The sequence below is a fragment of the Miniopterus natalensis genome, chromosome 1, assembly GCF_054644295.1.
Source record: "Miniopterus natalensis isolate mMinNat1 chromosome 1, mMinNat1.hap1, whole genome shotgun sequence".
Lineage (NCBI taxonomy): Eukaryota > Metazoa > Chordata > Mammalia > Chiroptera > Miniopteridae > Miniopterus > Miniopterus natalensis.
In genome coordinates this window covers 153272623-153296418 of record NC_142081.1, presented here as the reverse complement: position 1 = coordinate 153296418, position 23796 = coordinate 153272623, and the positions used below count along the sequence as shown (strand labels likewise).

Sequence of the window (23796 nt, the reverse complement as noted above, 5' to 3'; positions counted from 1 at the left end):
CTGCCTGATATTGAACACTATTCTGCCACCTGGTGGAAGGAAGAGTTTCCATTTCAAATACTGGTGATTTAAAAAAAAATTTTTTTTTTGCCACATAGATTTACATAATTTTATAAATAAGATGTTAACAGGGATTCCTATATTCTAATCATAAACCAAGACTTTAAGATTTTGCATTAATTTAAAACAAATTTTACTGAACGTGAGTCCAAAAGAGGGAAACAATGCACCTAGATTTGACTAGAACCAAAATAATTAGCAATTAATTAAAATGAAAGTACTTAGAAATTTAGTGACTAAGATTCAGTTTGGATATGTGAAAATATTAAGAAAGAATGTTCCATTGAGGACTGTAAGTTCAGTTACAAAAACCTACTTAAAGTTGAGAAACTGAGATTAAATACAAGCAAAGGGAAGGTGTTCGTTACATTTAGATATAAAAACAAAATTATGCAAAATTGTGTTTATATTTTAAAAATATTTAGGTGATTAAGCAAGAAGTTAAGCAAGATGCTATTTTAAAATGTGTGTGAACTTTCCAAAACATGATTGCTTAAATACTGTCCAAATTTAACGTTTCCAACCTGTGTTGCGGCCTCATTGTACTGGTCATTCTCCACCCAAATTGCCATGTTGTTCTTAGGTCTGTCCCAAGCATTTGGGGTTCCCTCTGCCCCCCCACTTCTCATGCTTCGTGACCTGGCTCAGATACCACCTTCTCTGTGAGTCAGTCTGATCCACAGCCTAAGTCAGCTTTGTGTTCGCATCTAAAAGCACTCAGCAAATCACAGTTTTTTTCATTTATGAATCTCTCTTCCTCATGCAACTGTGAACTTAAACCTTTCGTATTTCCAGCCCTCACTATAGACCCTATTATATAGCAGAGACTCAGTAAATATTAACGATGAATACTATCTGTACCAACAAAAGTATTACATACAGAATAAAGGCAACTCTATTATGTATTTAGCATTGATCTGGCCTTTATTAAAAAGTGTTATAAGAATCCAGATATTAGAAAGATGGGAGAGGGTCCCGTAAGAAGAGCAAACTAATTATATTGTGTAACCTGTGAGAACAGCTTACAGAGAGCTGGAAAAAACTTTGTATAGAAAAGGAAGCAGCAAGGTGATTTAGAAAAAGGGAAAGAATGAGGTTTATAGAAAGAGATTTGTACTCTCTTCTTGGAGAGTCACTAGCCTCATCATAGTTAAAGTAATTCAGTATAAACACCTTTTTGATGGCAAGTGGGGGAGACATTGGAAGAAGTGGCTGAAGATTTGGGGGAAGTTTGCCAGCCCCTTGTCACACTCCTCCGCAAGCTGTGTGGGGAAGGGAGTGCAACCTCATAAGGCTTCATACTTCTGTATTAAAATTTGGAAATTTTCATAATCATCATCCTACTAATAAATACTTTTCACAAGTTGAGGTTTTTCAGACCCATACTTACCGGGGGCAGTTGTGGAGGTGGGAAAAAAGGGACCTGAGGGAAAAATGGTAGTCCTTGTGGTGGGTAAAAGACAAATCTCTGTAAGACGAAACACAATGTCAGTGATTGCAGACAATTGCAAACTTTTAAAATGATGAACATGCCGTTTGAAAATACAGCTAGAAGTTTACCTGACCACTGGAACTGCCTCCGGATTGTTCGAACTTGTAAAACAATAACAGCAATAAGGTGAAGCAGCATCATGCAATACATTACTCATTGCAAAGAGATTTTATTCTAAATGAGACAGTAAGTAACAAGCCTCTCCTGAGCATTATACCCATCACCTCAGATAAAACACAGCTGAGTATCTACGAAGGAAAAATTGAATTCATTTTGCCCAGTGATCAGAACGTGTGCTTTTTGCCTTTAAACTTATTTCCAAAGAATGTTTTTGTTCATATTTCTTCAGATTGACTGCATACTGCATGCCTCTTTATCTTTGAAGCAAGGATGTTCTCAATTTAGCTCTAAGCACTTGGAAGTTCAAAGGGAGTATAGAAGTGTAAATTTAAGTTTGTTATCCCCAAACACAAATTTTGAAAGCTCCCTCACTTCTTTGAAAGCTCCTTTGTTACAAAAAAAAAAAAAAATGTGCAGGGAAGAGGGTTCCTTGCCTACTTGGTGTCCTATGGATTCAGACTATAATTAAACACAGATTAGACTCATGGATCTCATTTGTATAGATGTAGAAAACATTGCTACAGTCAGCATGAGGGTGTTGGATATGGAAATGAAACCCAATTCAACTGTGTAATTGAGTCCTAGATCACTGCAGAGTATCTGTTCTCTGTTGCTAAGTTTATTTGAGAGTCTCCTATGCTCCAGTTGGGACTCGTCGGTGCTTTAGATGCACTTTTATCGTTTGTGCAAGGTTGTCAGGCGGTTCTTATAACTCATTTTACAGACAGGGAGTCCAGGGTTAGTTCCTTGCTCAAGGTCGCACACTTAGCAAATGGCACGTGCAGCTGGGATTTTATTTGGGAAGACCTTTGGGGTGAGGGGAAAAATGGGACATTCTTGGGTCTACAACTTTCCTGGATTCTACTTTCCTCTTTTGTGAAATGAAAACATAGAGGAAATGCTTTCTAGCCCAGAAATACTGTCCCCAGAATGGAAATGAAGTGGCCAACTGAAGGGGGTACTCACAGGGATGGGCAGAGCAGCGGCAATGCTCAAAAGGCCAGCCAGGAGGAGAAGTTTCATTCTGAAGGACGAGTCTGGAATGGAAGGCTTAGGAGATCATTTTCAGTTTTTCTGCCTAAGTCCTATTCTGTTTAGTTAGAGGTGCTGAAATTGTGGTCAGGCTAAATTCTGCCTCTTGATTCAGGTATTGTAAACCTAGACAGCACTTTAAACACTTTGAATGCCTTTAGACAAGACATAGTTCTCTAGCTCATAACATTGCACACACTTGCTACCCTTCCTCATAATCTCACAGTTCAGCCTATACCTGTTTGGTCCCTGAAGTAATTTGAATTTGTTATTTCTACACACAAATCTCCAAACACCAGTGTCATATCATGCTTAGTATTAGGGATGTAGCACTACTGGCTAAAATGAGATTTCTTATATAATATACAAATAAATCCACCTTGAGCTTCTACGAACCCCGTGAGACTCACCAGGCCTTGACATGGTCTGGATGCTGTTACTGACAATTTTAATCTCTCAAGAAGGAAATGATGTTGGAAAAATCTTGTTGGGAAACCTTTTTATGATCTTTAATCACATTTAATCCAAATTAACTTACCTTGTGAGGTTCCAGCCAGATCAGTGAACTCTAGGATTGAATTTTGGAAGAAAAATCAACTTCATCATGTTCTTATTAAGACTTGTCCCCAGCATCTGAAGCAAGTTATACCTCTTTATATATGTCACTCTTCAACTATTTCATGTGTATTTGAAACTGAAATCTGATTTACCTTTGTGCTATTTTATTTTGCCTGAATTTAGGCAACTTATCCCCCTTTCTCTCCTTTTTTGCACCTCTCCTTTGTATCTTTCTTCCTCAGGTTCAAATCCTTGAATTTCTTTTTTCCTTTGTTAACCGGAACTATTAGAAATCATTAAATTATCCAACACAAGAATATCTTACATTCTTTTACCTAGTGAAACAGAATCAGTCCAAATGATACTGTATGTCTTTTTTTAAAATTACCTTTTGCTTCAAATGGCCCTCGGAGCAAGAATTCAAGGAGCAGTGTGATCTTCTAGAATCTCTATGCTCATCTAGTATTTAAGCTGTATTACTAATGCCTTTATGGTTATGGGCAATATGAGTCACAAAATTCAAAGCTAAACTGAATAATTGTTTCCAGACTAGAAACTCCAACTTATAGAGTATCTCAATTACACAGAGATAGGATTAAATACTGATTACTGAGAAAATAACTTCATCCCCTTGGTTGGGATTAGAGTAACGTCTTTATCACAACCCACAATTAAAAACTGTGACCACCAACAATATTAAAGGCCTTCTACAATATATCATTTAGGGCAGGGATACACATGGGAGCTGTAACAGATAGAAAAAGTTAAGCTTCTAAAATTTTCTATTTTTAAATAATACTTTTCAAAATAAAAATTATTACCAAATAAGACATTTTTAGTAAATATTTAGGTAGTGTATTTAGCATTAAAATTACCTTTCATTTTTCTAAAACATGCAAAACATTTAAAACAGTAATTTAGGTCTAATTAATACCTCCAAATACAATTTCACTGTTCTCAGCAAATTCACAAATAGAAACTTGATTTGTAATCAGTTAAGACCTCTCGTGACATTTCTTTGGAGCTACACATAAAATCATTCTAAATTTTGAAATAATTCCTAAAATTATTTCCATAGTTGGAAAAAATTATAATAATTAGATTTTGATTAGTCAAATTGAACTTAATTATTTAGACATGACATGGTGTGATGTGGTCTGGTTAAGAACAAGTGACTCATTGAGCTAAGAAAAAAGTTAATCAGAGAAGATTATTCTGATAAAAAACAAACTCTGGCAAAGGTATCCTTCTGATAAAATTTTTAGGGGCACATTCTCCCAGTGACTATCACAGATAAGGCTCTTACCAACTACACATTTCTGATTATTTAAAGAAATAATCAAAGGTAATTGCATTGATGTTTTTTATTTCATGTATGAAAAAATATAAAAAACCTTTTATTTTCTTTCAAATAATTTAAGTAGAATAAAGTGGGTGACAGGGTCTTTCAGATTTTAGAAAACTCTATTGTGGTGTCTTTTATTTTTAATAGTTATCAAAGAAGAGCTTAAATGAGAACACATTTTCTCTCTCTTTTTTTTTACTTTTAAAATTTATCTTTATTGTTGAGAGTATTACAGGTATCCCATTCCCCCCCCCAATTGACCCCCTCCACTTCCCTCCCACCCCCTTCCCAGGCCTTCACCCCATTATTAACTGTGTTCATGGGTTATGCATATAACTTCTTTGGTTAATCTCTTCCCCCCTTCCCCCCCCCCTCTCTTTCCTCTGAAATATGATCGTCTGTTGCATGTGTCAATGTCTCTTGATTTATTTAGTTCATCAGATTCTTTTGTTCATTAGCTTCTTCTTAAAGAAGACCCTTCTACTTTTCCTGTAGTGCTGGTCCGTTGGTGATGAACTCCTTTAGCTTTTCCTTGTCTGAGAAGCTCTTTATCTGACCTTCAATTCTAAATGACAGCTTTGCTGGGTAGAGCAATCTTGGTTGTAGTTCCATGTTTTTCATTACTTTGAATATTTCTTGCCACTCCCTTCTGGCCTGCAAGGTTTCTGTTGAGAAATCAGCTGACAGTGGTATGGGTGCCCCCTTGTAGGTAACTGACTGCTTTTCTCTTGCTGCTTTTAAGATTCTCTCTTTGTCTTTAACCTCTGGCATTTTATTTATGATGTGTCTTGCTGTGGGCCTCTTTGGGTTCCTCTTGTTTGGGACCCTCTGTGCTTCCTGGACTTGTAAGTCTATTTCTTTCCCCAGGTGGGGGAAGTTTTCTGTAATTATTTTTTCAAATAGGTTTTCAATTCCTTGGTCTCTTTCTTGCCCTTCTGGCACCCCAATAATAGGAATGTTGGGCCTCTTGAAGTTGTCCCAGAGGCTCCTTACATTATCTTCATATTTCTGGATTCTTTATTCTTTTTGCTTTTCTGGTTGGGTTTTTTTTTGCTTCCTCATGTTCCACATTGCTGATTTGATTCTCAGTGTCCTCTACTCTACTGTTGATTCCATGTAAATTATTCTTCATTTCAGTTCCTGTAGCCTTCATTTCAAATTGGTATTTTATTATGTTATCGATTTTCTCAGTTATTTCCCTAACAGTCTGCTTAAACATCCTTATAACCATAATCCTGAACTCTGTATCTGTTAGCTTGCTTGGATCTATTTCATTTAGTTCCCCTTCTAGAGATTTCTTCTGTTCTTTCCTTTGTGACATGTTTCTTTGCCTCCACATTTTGGCTGCTTCCAGGTATTTGTTTCTATGTATTAGGTAGAGCTGCTATGTCTCCTGGAATTTGTAGAGTGGCTTTGTGTAGTAGGTGTCTTGTAGGGTCCAGTGGCTCAGCCTCCCCAGTCCCCTGAGCTGGGCCTTCTAGGTGCTCCCCTGTGTGGGCTGTGTGCACTGTCCTGTTGTAGTTGAGCCTTGGTTGCTGTTGGCGTCCCTGGGAGGAATTGATCCCCTGTCCAATCGGCTGTGAGGACCAGCTGCAACTACAGCCAGAGAGCTGCTGTGCTGGAGACACCCCTGTGGAGCAGGATTTACTTCAGTGGAGCTTTGGTGTTCACCAAGTGCGCCCCTTGAGTGTCACTCTTGGATGTGGTAGGGTTGTAATCCAGGGTGGAAGAGTCTGAGCACCAGGTGCACTGTCTCTGGGGCCTCCAAGGAGGTGCAAAGTCAGCCTGTGCCAGTGTCTTGCCCAGGGACACCCAACATGAGCTACACAGCAAACCATAGTTGGCTGCTACTTGTGCTGGGCTTGGAGGAGCCCAGGAGAGGCCAAGCGATGAGCCAATGCAGCTGCCGCTAGTGCCAGGCCTGGGCCACTTATCAAGCTGTATGGGGCCCCTGTTGCTTATTTGAGAGATTTTAGGAAAGTTCTAAGCATGGGGCTCGAGAGGCCACTTGCACAGCAAAGCCCCTGGAAATGGCCTGGATGAGCTGCAGGTGGGGAGGGGCGGGGCCTCCGGGAATCACGGGGCGGGGCCAAAGGTGGGAGTCAGGTGCTGGGATTCAAACATGGCGCCTGCCCGCCGGCTGTGCGGGGCGGACTCGCCACAGGGGCCATGGCCTCCGCCAGCCCTTCTGCCTGGGAGGAAGCCGCCCTCCACCTCTCGCCCGGATCTCAGGCAGGTTAGTTCTCCCCGAGTGTCCCGGGTCCTTTCAGGCTGCTCCCGGCGCTGGGCTCAGAGGGAGCGTCCGAGTGAGTCCGTGCCGGGCCCTTTAGAGGAGCAGCTGGGGCTCCCTCAGCCTCCGCGACCCTCAGGGACAGTCCCCGCTGGTTTCACAGCCCGGAGTTGTGGGGATGTCTTTCCCCGGCCCTGGAGCCCTGGGCTGAGGGCCTGCTGTGGGGCTGGGGGCCTGGTGTGGGCCTGGGACCCCTCCCTCCTCCGGGAAACCTCCGCTGCCGAGATTCCCTCCTGGGTTTAAACTGTGGCACCGGGTGTGGGCCCGTGGCCGGGTCTCTGTGATTCAGCCCCGATCCACCCGCGTCTCCGCCCCTTCTCCCGGTCTCGGTGCTGCTTCAGCTCCCTGGTTGTGGGGCTTCTGTTCAGCCGGATCTCAGGAGGCTCTGAGTGATGGTGGTTCTGTATTTTAGTTGTATTTTGATGTGGTTGCGGGAGGCGCCGGGTGCAGCTGTCACCTACGCCGCCACCTTATTTCTCCCACATTTTCTCTTACGACAAATTTTCTTGCCTTCAATTTACAGTAGTAATATTTATTTCTGACTATATTGGACATCAAGACAATTCAGGAATCTCCACTGTCTGTGTTATCTCTACATGAGTTTATTTTGAGGACATGAAATGTGTAGAAATTTTGCAGGGCCACCCTCTCTCTCAACACACATGGACACTTGCATAGAAGCTAAAATTAGTTGTATCAAGTAGTGCATATCATCCACATTTTAAAATTGAATTTGGTAAAGAGCATTTGAATTCAATATATATATTTTTTTGTTTAAACTTACATTATGGCCCAGACGGGCGTGGCTCAGTGGTTGAGTGTCAACCTGGGATCCAGGGCATCGGGGTTCGATTCCCAGTCAGGGCACATGCCCGGTTGCGGGCTCTATCAGTGACTCTCTCATCATTGATGTTTCTACCCCTCCCTCTCCCTCTCCTTTCCTCTCTCTGAAATCAATAAAGATATATTTTTAAAAAATAAACTTACTTTATGACAAAGGACATTCATGAACAACTACCAGTTAAAACTGAATATTTGTTTCTGTAGGAAAACCTCTCCCAACCACACTCACACTTTTTTTTTTTTTTAAGTAATAGGATTTAGGAAGCATAATTATAATTTGATATGAAGTGTGAGCCCTGGGCTGATCTTCACATATAATTGTTTAAATAAATGACTGGAAATAAATTTGAACAAGTGTTTGGATTTCTATGGATTTTTATTAGAGTATTAAAACATTGAAAATAATACACATTCACAACAAAAGAGCATTATTGCATTTTCTCGACGTGCACATGATATTACGGACAAAAGGAACGTATCTCACAAATTGATACAGAGTGATGAGTTAAACTCCTGTTTACAAACAGCACACAGTATTTTGCATATATTGACTTCACTTAATGTTAAAGTCTTATTTCCAAAGTTAATGTTAAATGCCTTGTGCATACACAGTTATCAAGCAGTTACTCTCATTGTCTTCTCAAACATGCAAACATTCTGCTAACTATAAATCTACAAGGAACTTGGCTGCATGTATTTCAGAAGTGGTCAGAGCAGAGGAGAATGCTGGAAAGTTTGAGTCCTTTCAGATCTTAATTCAAAACAGGAGGTTTTCATCTATGTCTTCTGTAAAAGATGAAAACAAAACAAAGCACACTGTTAGAAAGTAGCCAGAGTAGTAATAGAAACAAATAATGTTGGAGCGGAAGGATGAGAGCAGTTATTGATAAGGCAATACGATGGTTCTCAGCCCTGGGAGGCATCAACATCACCTGTGAAGCTTCAAACAAATATATAACTTCAGGCTTCACGCCCTGCGTCCTGAACCAGGTCCCCCAGGGGTGGGCCAGGGGCATGTATACATTTAGAAAGCTCTGCAGGTATTTCTGATGGAGGATAGAGAGCCAGTGATAGAGGGCATTGAGGGTAGGCCCAGCCAAGCAGTCCAAGTATACTAATCTGTAAGGGTCACTGAAATATGATGGAAATAAGTAGAGGTACAGTGCCAGTTAGATCAAATTTCCAATCAGGTAATTGGAGAAGAACTTGTTGCCACACCTGCGGAAGAACACAGCATCCTCTGGGGGACATAAGACTACCCCTTACCAGTATGGCCCACCCTCACTCAGCAATTATTGAACAAATAGTTAAAGCAGATTAATTTGAAGCATACTAAACTACTGCCCTGTCTGGGGCACCAGGTAATTCTCCTGCCCCATATAAATCTTCCTCTTGTTGCAAGAGTAGGAAAGGTGATGAGTTTGTTATATTTCTTTTGAGCACTGGCTTCATTTAATTGGGATAATAGTCTCATTACTTATAAATGTATTTATACTTGCATATATTTGAATAGGTTTATATTCTTGAATATATTTTGAATACATTTCTATTATATATCTTGAGTATGTCTATTTTCTTTTCCCTGGTGTAACTGCCCTGGTTGAAGTTCTCATCAACTCTTGCCTGAATTTACCACAGCATCTTCTCAACTGTTCTTTGGCTTCTTCACGGTGTAACCAAAAGAATCTTTCTTAAATATAAATTCAATGAAATCACTCCCTGGTTTAAAATGCTTTGGTGATCCTCCAGGACTCCCAGGATAATAATGTCTTTTACTGGCTTCAGAGGACCTGCATGATCTGACTCGTTTACCCTATTAGTCTCACTTGGAAGGCTTTTCTAAAGATAGTGTGGATATATCTCAGTAAGTACACATAAGTATCTTATGTCCTGGGCAGTAAATAAGTAAGACTCCACCTCCTCTGAATTGAACCCAGAAGGAAAATGAGTCCTGCTGGGGATGAATGGCATACCCTAATGACAGAGCTGGAATATTTGAGCACATTTAGTTCACATCAAAGGCAGTTAAAATTCAGGAAAACCCTGGTTAAAGTGATCTTGTCCTTCTGTTGATTTCTTAGCCCCGAGGGAAGGAAGGGTACACTCACAGAGATGCATATATTTTTTGCTGTCCCTAGCTGCATCCCAAAACAGTAACTTGTTTACTTGTTCTGACTGAATGTTTCGTATCTGCTTTATTGGTTTACTATGTGATAATTCTTTCCCTTCTTCATAATAACGTAATCCCAGCCAAACCACAGTGAACAAACAAGACCATTAGGAGCTTTGCAGCCACTGAACTTTAAGCTCCTTCTGCTCCTCCCAGACAGCCGCCCAGCACAGAGCTGGAGCGAGCCCCCTGCTGAGGAGCTGCCACGAGTTTCGAAAGACCAGCAAAGCACAACCGGTTTCTTTAAATAAATGGTGTCTGTTCAAATTTGCCTTTTGACCCCCCTTTAAAATCAAGTGCCATGTAAAAGGGCATACATAAATACGTCCTGCCCCGGCTAAGTTAGTCTCCCTTCAGAATGAAGGAGAGGAGAGGGCCGGCAGCTGTACTTGGGTACCTTTGAACATGGGAATTGGAAAAGACGGTTTTAACCATTTGTATGGATGTATCTGAATTTATAAGTACTGTGCTTATAGAATAGGTGTTAGGAAGGAAGCTGGCATTATTCGTATGAGCCTGGGCCTTAATAGCTTGTCAGTTTCCTATCTGTGCTAACTGGGTATAAATGGCATGTGGCAGCCGGTCTCCAGGATGTTCCCCAGCGATGCCCACCTCCAGCACCTCCTCCCGCATTGTAGCAGGGTTGGTCTGTGGGACCAACTGAATATGGCAGAAGCAATGCTATGTCACTGCTGAGATTAGGTTAGAAAGGTCAGGGCTTCGGTCTTGGATTCTCTCTTTCTCTCTCTGACCATTCGCTCTGGAGGAAACTGATGTATGCTGTTAGCAGTCCCAGGAGAGCACCACAAGGGGAGGCACTGAGGCCTCCTGACAATAGCCTTGTGAAGGGGCCTCGAGCAGATCCTAAGCCAGGACCATCTAGGTAAACGATTCCTGGATTCCTGACCCTTGGAAACTGAGGGAGATTTTACGTTTCTGAGCTTTAGGGCAACTTGTTATGCAGCAATGGACAACTAATACACAGAACTAGTTGCTTAAAAAAATATACACTCTTTGCTCATTACAGGTGTGCTTATTTCCCAGAATAATATTGGAGAGATAAAGAACTAATCTTTTCTGCTTGCCTATTTATCAATAAATACCTAACTAACTCATACTCTCAGCTCTTTCTCTCTAATTTCAAGTCATATTACATATGCATAAAGAATATTTTTAAAGTGAAAGTCACACAAGTTAGCTCTTTTTGGGAATTTTCTGCTCTTTGAGGAACATACTTTACTGCTTGGTTGCATGTCATTCTACATGTATGTTGTGAACATATGTATAAAACCTCTGCTTTAGAGAATTGATGTTCACTGTTCATTTACGTTCTGCAGGCAGTTTTGACTGCCTATTTTTATTTATTTATTTATTTATTTACTTATTTATTTAAATATATCTTTATTGATTTCAGAGAGAGGACAGGAGAGGGAGAGAGAGAGATAGAAACACCAATGATGAGAGAGTCATTGATCGAGCCCACAACCCAGGCATGTGCCCTGACCGGGAATCGAACCCCGATTGCCTGGATCCTAGGTCGACGCTCAACCGCTGAGCCACGCCCGGCCGGGCTGACTGCCTATTTTTAAAAACATCTTTCAAATTTTGATTATTAAAAACATTCTTGCTCATAAATATCAATTCAAACTTAGGAAGAGAAAAGGAAATAGATTAAGACATAACCTAGCAAAACAAATGTCTAAATTTAAATTTCTCCACTGTGGGAGTAAAGAAAGAACGCTCTTTATTTCATTTTATTTTTGTTACTGAAGATGAAGCAATGAGTCACTTTTGGATTAAAGAAATAATATGAGGATAACAACTTGTGATGTAAGACCCAATCCTCAGGGTGTTGGTGATGAAATCTGAGATTCTTCTGACACCTGCCATTGGCAGAACCAGGCTGACTGTTTTACTCTTCACATATGGTTTTTAAAAGTTGGGCCCAATACCCAGGTTGAGGGAGGGTATAAAATCCTTTCCTCAGAAGGGCAGCCTTCTAAGATTTGACATGACTCTCTGGATTCACATCATTTTCTTTCCTTTTTTTTTTGGTTCATCCTCACCAGAGGATATTTTTTCCATTGATTTTTAGAGAGAGTGAAAGGGAGGAAGGGAGTGGGGTGGGGAGTGAGAGAAACATCAATGTGAGAGAGACACATCCATCGGTTGCCTCCCTCAGGCGCCCCAACTGGGACTGGGAATTGAACCTGCAACCCAGGTAGTGCCCTTGACCAGCAATCGAACCTGCGACCCTTCGGTGCAGAGGCCAATACTCTAACTACTGAGCCACACCGGCCAGGGAACATAATTTTCTTAGGCTTAACCAACTGCTGAGACCTCAGTGCAGTAAAAGATAATGTTGCTATGACAGCGCTTACTCTGAAGGAGTCCTGGCTGGGACACTGCCACCTTGCTGTTTCTAGGCTTCAATGTGAACACACAGCGGGACCTTTCTATGAGGGCTCCAGGGCTTCGGGTTTGTTTAGAGAGTGACGGTGAATTTACCTTCTTTAATTCCGAAGCAGTGGCCCCACTCCTTCAGGGTGATGTGCTTGTCCTTGTTGGGGTCACACTCATCGAAGAAGCGAGTTATGCAGTGTTCCATGGGCACCAGAGAGGCTCGCAGGGGAGCGAGCTCGGAATGTGTCAAGACTCTGCAATGAAATAAGTGGCAGCCTATTAGCCGAGTAGCTTGTGTGTGAAATTAACACTGAGAATCACCAAGGGCATTTTTCTTCCTCAAGGTTGATGACTACGCCAAATAAATAGTGCACTCGTCAAAAGCTGCAAATGAAATAAACTATTTATGGGTAAGATAGACAGCTTTTGGGGTGTCAATTCACAAGGTTGCCTTTTTCACTGGGAACTGTTGCCCTCCACCCTAAATTTATAGGGGTGCGCGCCAGCAATCTTGTTGGTACAACCTGACCATACCTGATTGTTGCAGATGTGGGCACTTGACGCAAGTTGGGCCAATCAGATTATCTTGGGACTTTGGGATCAAGTTTGAGAGTTAGATGAGTGTCCATGGAGGCTGGAGCCTAACATATGACCTTGAGAACTGGGCTGTGGTCATTAAATGTGTTATTTTCAAAGCAGTTTTGTGTTTAGACACCTAACCATATTTGTTTGGCATTTCAGGGTTCTGGACTGGAACCCGGAAATTTCCTAAATCTATTTAGAATTTCTTTGTAAAGATAACTAGACATTATATCAGGAAGATGACCTATTCATGGGAAGGCAAAGAGTTTTTACCTGTCCATAGGATGTTGGTCAAGTTCACTAAACTGCCAGTGTACAGGGTACACATACATGTGGTAGTTTTTCTTAAAGTCCCTTAAGAGAAGGTCGATGGAATGGTCCCCGGCCAAGAGCCTCTTTTCATCCAGGTAAATTTTCTTGACCTGGGATTAGGAAGAGAGAAGCCAGATCATCGGAGAATCAGAGAAGTGTACCAAGTTATTACTCGCTAAAACTTCCTGAAGAGTAACACGGCAGAGGCAAACAAGCCCAGGCCATTGCATGAGACTAAGAGAAATGCCTTCCAACCCACTCAACGGCCTTTCTTCTTTCTACATAGAATAACAGCCAAGTTCAGAAAAGTTTTCAGCAGAAATTTGCCTTTTTTGATTTTTCCTTTTAACCAAGTAATGTTTATCGCGTTCCTTAAAACTATGGGAAGGTTTTAATGCAAAGGGCTAAGTTGACTTCGGCAAAACTGCTGATTAGTAGGTGCAAAGTCCTGCTCTTCCCCTGTGGGCACACTCCGTTCGTAATCCCCAGGGCAAGGCCACCCGCTGCCTGCTCAGGCTCAGTTTCGCCCTGGTGCTGTACTGTTTGGCTGCCCTCATCTCATCAAAAGTTCTGTTTTGCTTCTAATGCCCCCAAGGCTCTCTGTGATGGTGTGTTAAAGACAGAGGATAGAAATTATTTTGGGCAATGGGTGTAAAACTCCCAGCCTGTAACATTACCCATTATTTCACTGAGTAATTGGGAGCAATCAGAATAGAACTTCTACTCATTCCCTCGACCACATGGACCAACTCTCCTCATTAGCATGCATGGACTCCCTGTGCTCCTAATCTAGGCCCACCCCTCGCTGGTGCCCAGGAGCCCGACCCTCCTCATCTACTCAAGAAAACCCTACAGCAGTCGGGCACCTTCCCTTCTTCACTAGATTATTTCCAGAAGCACACAAGTATCTTCCACAGCCTCCCACCGGGAGGTGGAACTCTTAAACTCACATTCCCCTCCAGCTTCCACCTTATTTCACTTTTTCCTTTCACAGCCAAATGTCTTGACAATATTGTTTATACTTGCTGCTTCCATATCCTTCCTCTCACTCTATTTTGTCCCCCCGTCTGCTCAAGCTCTCCTCCTCTGCACTCTGCAGGAACAGCTCTTGTTGAGGTCAACTCCAACTGCCACGTGCCAGGTCAGTGGCCACTCCTAGTCCCCTTCCTCCAGCCTGAAAACAGCATTTGCCACGGTTTATACACACCCTCCTTCTTGTTTTATTTTTTTTTATAGCACATTTCATTCCACCTGACATATTTTATACATATATTTATATATTTGCATGTATGTTCATATTTGCATATATAAATATATACATACACATATATTTAAACACACACATATGTACACTTATTTGTTAAGTCTGTCTTTTTGCCTAGAATGTAAGTTCATGAAGGCAGATATTTGTGTTTTGTTCATGCTGTGTCTCCAGCATATAAATCAATTCCAGGTACCTAGGATGCACTCAGTAGCTATCTGAAGAATAAAATTTTCCTGGGAACTTCTGGAACCAATATTCTGCACATTTCCATCTTAATATATTACTGACATTATAAGCAACGGACTCTCTTATATCATAAATCTATGTCTGGCCTATGAGGGCAAAAAAGACATTTAGATTTAAATAATATGTCTGGGCCTGAATATATAAATGCTGAATTGAGGTTCAGTTCACTTAACCAGAGGTGGCTGGAAGTATGAGTTAAAGAGCCCTTCCTCAAGCTACTGCCCTTTGCGTAGGAATGGGGTGGTTTGGCGTGTCCCGTACCTGTGGCATAAATGGTGGCTACTACTATTCTGTTAACCCATAGCTGCTAACCAGGTATTGGGAGGCAACTTGGGCTTTTGCTATATGCAGAGGGAGGTAGCCCCCCCACCCCACCCCATAACCCCTGCACCTTTTTTCCTCAGGCCTTGTAGACAGACACCTAGAGAGCCGACCTGTGGATAACTTACTTTATTTCTCTGCTTCTCATTTAAATATCCAGGGTGTTCAGGGTTAGGCTCATAAAGTTGCATGAGGATATTCTTGAGCCAGTCTCTCATTCTTAGAGGAAACTGAGTCACTTCAAAGTCCGTACAAGCAGGAATAGCTGTTTCAAATAGAGAGTAAGTTGATGTCACCTTCAGATCTTACTCTTGTCTTATGACAAGTCCTCATAACAGGAAGCCTGGTGACTGAAAGCATCCTCACTGACCAACCATCACAACAGTAGCCCTTCACCCTGGCAGCACAACAGACTTGCCCTGGGTGTTTAAAAACATATCAGATCCCAGTTTCCATTAAAAGAAATTCTGATTTGCTTGCTCTGGGGAGGAGCCTGGGCATTAGGATGCTTCAAAAGCTCCAAAATTAATTTAGATGTGCAACCAGGACTGAGAACCACTGTCTAGAACCAGAGAGCTGGAATTTCGAGGTGGCAGACACAAAAGCTATTTATTAGGGGAAAAGAGAAAAAGGTAGAAATTAGCTTATACTGTGGTCACAATGTAATACTTTTAAATCTCAGTGGCTTAAAGGAACAAACATTTGTTTTTTTCAGCTCTATTGAGATATAATTGACATACAACACTAAAAATTTAAGGTGTGCAGTGTAGTGACTTGACACACATATATTGTGAAATGATTGCACAGTAAGTTTAATTAATATCCATCACCTCATATAGTTATAATTTTTTTTTTTTTTTTTTTACTTTTGATGAGAACTTTCAGGATCTACTCTCCTAGCAAGTTTCAAATATCCCAGGCAGTACTGTTAACTATATAGTCACCATGTTGTACATTACATCAAAGGTTTATTTCTCAATCCTGCTGCGAGTCCAGCACAAGTTGGCAGGGGGGTGTCTCTGCTCATTGCAGTCTCTCTGGGGCTCAGCACGATGGAGACCCCCCCATCTCAACACCATCTCATCACTGGGAAGCGGGACTGTGGAGAGCCCTGCAGCAGTCCTGAAATGCTGCTGTCCAGAACTCACATGGATGATTTTTGCTCAAATTTTTTTGAACAAAGCAACCCATATGCCATATCTAAAATCAAGGGGGCCAAGAAGTTCAGTCCTCTCATGGGTCTTGAAGGAGAGGAGAGCCGGAAATTTTAGTGAACACTGCTAATGTGGAGAATCACTTAGCGGTGAGGAGATCCAAAGACAACTGAGAACATCTGGGAAAGGAAGACAATTTAAAAAAAACCCCAAAAACTTCTGCAAGAATATGTTGTCATAAAACTTCTTGGCAGAGGCTTAACTTGATTAGGGAAAAGGACAACTAATTTAGCAAAATTCCAGTGATTCATCTCAGTTATTAATGGATAACATTGTATAGTGGTTCTGAACCCTGGCCGTCCATGAGAATTGTCTACGTTACTTTAAAAATAAATGAAAAAACAATACCAAGTTTCCAACCCAGTTCAATAAAATGGAAATCTCATATAGTTAAAGCCTGGGGATTCTTCTTCTTCTTCTTTTTTTTTAAGTCTCCCTAGTTGTTTTTAATGTGCACCCTGGGTTCAGAACTACATTAGCTTTCTCCTGTTTGCATATGTGTGAGTACATGAACATATATCACTCAGATATGCACAGATTCACCCCAAACCCTCTCAGCAATGGGGGTTGGTAGTAGTGATGGAATCTTACATTTGCAGGCTCCAAAATAATCCAGCTGCAGTTGGTGCCCCTTTTTGGTCCCCTCGAGTTTGCACTTAGTAGCAAACAGATGGCAGGAGCTAGCGTAGGTCTGATTGTCAGTGCCACAAACCTAGGAAAGACAAGCGTGAGACGAAGCTCGTTTCCAAATGTTCATTGGGAAAACACCCTGCTACTTAAAGCTCATAGTCTGGTAAAATTCTGCTGTGGCCCACAGGTGGTCAGGTAGGTGAGGGTATTGAAATTATAACTATCCCATTGGGCACAAAAGAATCAATTAAATTGTACCAATGGTGATGACAATTTAGCTTTAGATAAGCACAGTAGAATGAAAGCTGAAGATGTTCCAAGGGTAGAATGAATTTTAAAATGATTTCTATAGATCAGTGCCATTATTACCTTTTTAGGGCACAATTGAAATTCTTTGATTTTGCTAGCATTTGTTTTTATTTAATATTAATCCAAATATTAGATGATAACCTGGGCTCTGACCTTTTTTTTCTTTTACAAAAAATTTCAATTGCTCCTTTCAGTTAAATCATTATTTGTTGCCTCTTAGAGACCAATTTGTAGAATACTTACTTGGTCAAGGAGTTTTGTAGGAGGACAAGTCATTGGATCTTGGCAAACACAGTGGGGTTTTCCCTGTTGGTCAGCCTTACACATGTGTCCTCTTTTACACTGGAAGTTCATGCAAGAATCTAAGCGAAAAGTTTGGACAGGATAAACTACATTGAACATGTAAACTCAAATCAATCCAGATAATTAGTTCCATTTTCATTAATATGAGAAAATTTGGGAAAACATTAGAAACCATTTTCATGTTAATTTTCAGGTGGAGTCCTCTGGCATCAGACTATGTTACACGATAGCCTACATTTTCTATACACTTTGGATCAGAGACTTAGAAAGAACAAACAGCACTTCTTGGCCTGCCCACAATGGTCATAGTCTGAAGTCTATAGTACAATTTTGTGCAAGTTGTTCAGCAGTTTAATAAGCCATGAGAATTTTGTGTTGAAATTAAAAATATTCGTGATTGGGAATTAGATCTTAATTAAATATGGGATCTAAATTTACTAGTAAGTTATGGATTTAAGAATCAAGAATGTGGAATTAATTCTTCTCAGAAGCAAAAGGATTTAGATAAGATGAATTCTAGCTTTTGCAGTAATATTGCAACAGGTCTTCCAGCTTGTAAATACATCTACCCATAGTTGTACAGTAGTCTCCCTTATCTGCAGGGAATACTTTCCAAGAAGCAACCAATGAATGCATAAATAAGTGGAACAACAAATTGATGTTTCTCTCTCTCCCTCCCTGTATCTCTCTTCCTCTCCCTTTCTCTCTCTTAAATCAATTAAAAAAAAAGAGAGAGAGGATGTCTACAATTTATGAGAACATTTCCTGGGGAGAAGTGGGGAGAGGAGACTTCTGTGTAGTAGTCACAAATGACAGGATGGGGATAGGCCAATGTGGCCAATTCTATCTCTTCTTTGATATAGTCATAAACAGCTTTCTTAGCCCATACTCACCAACATTGTATACCCTGATGTTGCCTTCAGTTGAACTTTCATCTTCATTCAGTGAGCTCTCTGCTTTTTTGGCCTTTATAATAACAAGAGGAAAAGTTTAAGTCTATTGGAAAGTTGTTACATATTTTATGTTTCTGCTGTGCATACCTTCATAGAGCTTTTCATACCCAAATCATTTCAGATCTCAAAAAGAGACACCAGTCACAACTGTGGAGATAGACAGTAATCTTTTGAGAGTAGGAGCTATTTCTATCTTCATCAGCTGCATTCAGTGTTGTATCTCTGTGGATTACTCAATAAAAGTTGGAACTAACATCAGGAGCAAAGTTGAAACCTCCTCTTGGGATTTGGGAAAACAGTAGAAATGTAATATTACCATGCAATTCTGTGGTTAAGACATGATTACCTCAATAATCTCTATGAAGCTGCTGGTGAAGATTTCTTACAGTTTCTAATGTGTAAGAAAACTCCTACCTTAGAATGACAGCCGAGTTCTCAGTAATCAAGGTTGTTACTGACCTTGCCCACCAAAAGCTGTGTCAAGACCTCCTGGTGGGTGGCTGCCAGGGTTTTACATGAAAGCTTCAAATGATTAAACAACCATATAACAATATGCTTTCCCCCTACTCTCATTCTGCTGTATCCCAATTATCATTTTTGTGCATGTTTGCTTAATAGAGTTGTAGCTGAAGTCTTTGTTCTTAATCTTTATAGTTAAATCAACAAACATAGCTGGATCTCTTATTATGTTAGAGGAACTTTGCTAGACATTGGTCATTCAGCTTGATATGACATGACACCTACCTGCTCTCAAGGCATTACAGCGGCAGTTGTCAGTGTCTCCCACCCCCCACATCTGTCAAACGTTTACCATTCTAGTTAGCTCCAGGGACTTTCAACAGCCAACATCTGTGTCTTTGTGGCTTCAAAACTGTGGAATTCTATTTAACCTGCTCAAAGGACAGACTGCAAGTTCTAGGGAATTAACACCCCTCTTGGCACTTCTTAGCCTGTAGAAATCGGGTACCTTTGATTAGCTTCCTTTCCTTCCCTGTCTCATTTCTCTGCTCCTCTTTGTTCCCCTACCTTCTAAAAAAAACTGCACTAAAATTCAGGGTCTGCTTCTAGGAAACCAAAACAGAATGGGAATTTGCAGCCTAATAATGGAGATGCAGAAGAAAATAAATAAGTAATATATTTAGTAATGTACTGATAGAAATAAGCACAGGAGGCTGAGAGCACAGAGAAAGGTCCTGGCTGTTTCTTGATAAAGCCAACTGCTTTATCAGACAAGCATCGCCGTAAATAATCTCACCCCTTCGGATTCTCCAGGTTCACTGGTATCTACATTCTCATTCTCATGTGCTCTTTCTCCCTGCTCCTCATGTTTGATGTGATAGTAACTGGAAGTAGCTCTTTCAGCCTCCTGGAAGGCCTCGCTTGGGATGAAGTAGTCATCACTTGCACTGTGTCTGGGGCCGTCATCACCATCGTCAGTAGGCTCTACAGGCAGAGCTTCAGAAACAGTCTTTTTCTCCATCTCCTCAGTGTTGCCGATAACTTCAAGGCCAGCTTTTCCCTCTTGGCTCTGCCATTCAGTATCTTGATTGTGCTGATTGATTTGGGGGGCAGTTTCCACTTCCATTTCTTCATTGGAGTTATTCTCTTCTTGTTCTTGGTGACCCTGCTCAGATTCACCTTTTAGCATCTTGCTTACTTGAGTTGGTTGACTGGACTCTTCCAAAATATCATCAGATTGGGTACTGTCTTCTTCCTGCTTGCTGTTAGAATGCTCCTGGGGAAGTTCTCCCTTCCTTTCTTGGTTATTGTCGTGGGTACCAACTTCACCTGGCTCTTTTTCCCCTTCTTCTCCGTTGGGAATGTTTGGATCCTGCTCTTGGTTTTCTTGATCACTTAGGTTTTCGCCTTGTTTGCTGCTCCTGTTCAACTGAGAATGTGAATCAACTAGAAGCTGTTCTTGGTTTTCCTCTGTCTTTGTGATGCTTTCTTGTTGGTCAGAATCTACAGTGGAACTAACATCAGGAGCAAGGAAATCAATGTTCTCTGGCAGTTTTTCCTTTTGAGGCTCACTCATATCTTCTTTGGGGTCCAGTGTACCTTCAGTGGGTGTATACTCCAAATTCTCACTTAAGTCACTTTCGCTTTCCTCTTGATCCTGTAATCCCAGCTCTTGACTGTAACTCTGGTCCTGATCTGCTGACTGGTCATGGTTTTCCTCCTTTGACTTTTGTACTGAAGATTTTTCAGCCTTAAAAGAAAAAAGTTTATTTTGAAGCAAATGATAATTTAATAATATATCACATTTACAATTCATAAAGCCAACATTTAGTATTTGTTACTCTTTTTTTCATTAACATGTAAACTTATAATGTTCTTTATATTCTATAGCTACAAGTTTTACCTGAATTTGCATTTTGTGAAATGAAGCAATTATATACTACTTCAGCTGCAGGAGTAAATCTCATTAATTCTCATACTTCTAGTGAATGGAGGTAGTTGATATGATGTAAAAAATTAAACTGAGATGAGAATGAAGTAATCTCTTTGACCATGCTTTGAAATGGAAACCTTTGGAGAATTTGGAAATTATCTCAGCAAAACGATGTGACTTTTACCTTATTGTTGGGTTGCTCTTCTACAGATTCTGTAGATTCCTTTTCATTTTCTGCATCTTCAACTCTCAAAATGGGCACCGTAGTGTCACCAGGTGTTACTAACAGTTCAGTCTGTTGGATGGAACTCAAGGACTCAGTAGTTGGTTGGGAATGATCAGATAAGAACCTTGCATTTGTCTGAAAAATTAAAAACTGGTTTGTGTTATTCATGTATAGATGATAATGTTTAAAAGTTTTATTTAATCTTTAATCGTCATCATTATTAGCAGCAATACACTTCATTTCTAACATCGATTAAAAGATATTCTCTAGAATTTATAAGGATACAAGCAAATGTCCAGAATGTAATCTTAAGCGAAAACAGAATCTCAATCATGTTTAAGAAAAAGTTATGCATGCAGAGACTGGATGAAAATAGAGCAAAAATGATTTCAATAACAGTGACTTTTGAGTTTGGAATTATTTTCTGTGTTTTTCAAACTTTTACAAAGCATTCATACTTGATAATTTTGAAAAATATTGTTAAGCAGAAAGTTGAATTTAAATTAACCATAGGGTATAGAATTGGATATTTTTTATAGAGTATAGCATTGTACATTTTCTTAAGTTAATAACTCACTAATAATTAGCAGAAAGTTTATAAATCTTTTATTCAATATTTGTTTACTTTCTTAACACCATTGGCCTATATCCATCAAGAAATTTTTATTTATTTATTTTATTTTTAAATTCTAAGATATATTTTTACTGATTTTTAGAGAAAAAAGAAGGGAGAGGGATAGAGATAGAAACAATGAGAGAGAGACATCAATCAGCTGCCCCCTGCAAGCCCCCTATACAGGCATTTGTCCTGACTGGGAATTGAACTGGAGACCTCTTGGTTCATGAGTCGACGCTCAACCACTTAGCAACACTAGCCAGGCCATCAAGAAATTTTTAAAGAAAAGCAATTTAATGTCAGCTAATTAAAAAACTGAAACAGGGCACCAAGTCTAGTAGGGAAGAGCAGCTATGGCGTATTATTTCCACTAGGGGGATGGCTCCATCTGTTTCTAGGATGGATCCAAGGCATGCTGGAGAAGTTGAGACACTTCCCTTCAAGTGTGACACTTCCCTTCAAGTCTTGACTCACCTATTTATTATCTATCTGTGGTTTTGTTCATCTTTATCCTGTCTTTTCTCAAAGCAAAGTGAGCAGGAACATCAAGATAAGGTTATGTACATTAAAATATTTTATAAATTTTAGGGAGTTACCTAAGTGAAAAATTACTATGGCTAGTAGTAATAGCATGCAGTGGTAATAATATAAAGTGTCTGATACCTTAGGCAGTTAGTCAGCATGAGTCTTTATTAAAGATGTTATGGGCATCTTTAACATTAGATGTCAGAGCCAGGTGTTAAGTATAAGACTCAGATTCTCTTTGGATGGACTAGTCTTTACTCCATTAGCAGGCCCTGTAGTGCTGACTGTGCAATATAAAGAAAGGCTGGGAGTACAGGATTTATTTTAGATTTGGTTTGCTCTCTTCTTATTATCTTTTCAACTAAAAAGAGTGATAATATTTTTTTAAAATTTCCAAAGAAGCCATTTTTAAGAGAGAAAATGAGAAGAAATAGTGGCCAGGTTGACAAGTTGCCAGCAAGGGTATCATGTAAGTCAGTGGATGAAGATTTTTAAGCTATTAGTGGAAAACTGCTTTCTCTCTGCTCCCTTCCTCTTCAATTTCCCCTCTTCAAAATGGGAGAAATGGACAAGAACTTGGCATCTTATTTTCTTTCAGAAATGTTCTGAAAATGAAATTGTTTTAGCATAGATGCTCACATCTATATTTTATTATTTTTTTGGTTAAGCTTCATCCGAGGGTATTTTCCATTGGATTTTAGAGAGAGTGTAAGGGAGGGAGGGGAAAGAGAGAGAAACATCAGTGTGTCTCACATCGATTGGTTGCCTCCTGCATGCACCTCAACAGGGGTGGGGGTTGAACCTGCAACCCAGTAACCTGCCGTTGACCAGGAATTGAACCCTGGAGTCTTCCTTGCACAGGCTGACTCTACGACCACTGAACCACACCAGCCAGGGGCTCACATCTATATTTACAACGACATACCCTCTGGAAATCTGCATGGACTCTTCTAACCACACAGATTCAATCCACTGACTTTTGGAGAACTCAGACAGAAGGGGCAAATGATATAAAATTTCTAATAGGTAAAGCTATGAGAAGATATTTTGAGCATTTCCTGGGTCCATGTGACAACAAATTGTCCTAAAAAAGAAACATCTGGAATGTGTTTATATGCGGGCAGGTCATTCAAACTTTCATTCAAAGATGCTTTTGATGCCTGTTTACATAGCAGCAACAGCTGCGAGGGCAAAACACATTTTCAGGAGAAAACAATGGTTCTGTGGGGGCTCCTTTCTGAACTGAATGTAATTTATCCCATGTTTGTAATTTCCTAGGACAATGTATAATTTCAGCTGGAGTGGCTTCACACTACTTAAACACAATTCTTGGCAGCCGTCATAAATTCTGCTTCCTGAGAACTGCTTGGTCTGGGGGGCATGGCGTTCATTTTTGCTGACACATCTGTCAGCCAGAAGCTGTCCACCAGCTGTCTAAAATGCAAGGATCAGACCTGAGAGGGAGGGAGCGCAGGGGCAAAAGAGAAATAGCTTTGTCTGTTTAAAGGAGCCTTATTCCTCCATTCTGTGAAAAAGAAAAAAAATACACAAATCCTTTTAGTTTAAGAACGGATGATACTGCTCTTTGGG

General features: G+C 40.4%; 1 protein-coding gene across 1 annotated transcript in view; it reads right to left on the bottom strand.

Annotated features, from left to right (window-relative positions):
• Nucleotides 1-8097: 8097 nt before the first annotated feature.
• Nucleotides 8098-23796, bottom strand: part of SPARCL1 (SPARC like 1) — a 38503-nt gene continuing 22804 nt past the window's right edge. The window contains exons 3-11 of the mRNA XM_016213115.2: nucleotides 21024-21200; nucleotides 19703-20656; nucleotides 18388-18460; nucleotides 17435-17553; nucleotides 16844-16964; nucleotides 15167-15303; nucleotides 13169-13317; nucleotides 12419-12567; nucleotides 8098-8526 (exon numbers count right to left, since the gene is read on the bottom strand). Coding sequence (XP_016068601.1) covers nucleotides 8498-8526; nucleotides 12419-12567; nucleotides 13169-13317; nucleotides 15167-15303; nucleotides 16844-16964; nucleotides 17435-17553; nucleotides 18388-18460; nucleotides 19703-20656; nucleotides 21024-21200 — 1908 coding nt within the window. The 3' untranslated portion in view covers nucleotides 8098-8497. The remainder of the gene's footprint in view (nucleotides 8527-12418; nucleotides 12568-13168; nucleotides 13318-15166; nucleotides 15304-16843; nucleotides 16965-17434; nucleotides 17554-18387; nucleotides 18461-19702; nucleotides 20657-21023; nucleotides 21201-23796) is intronic.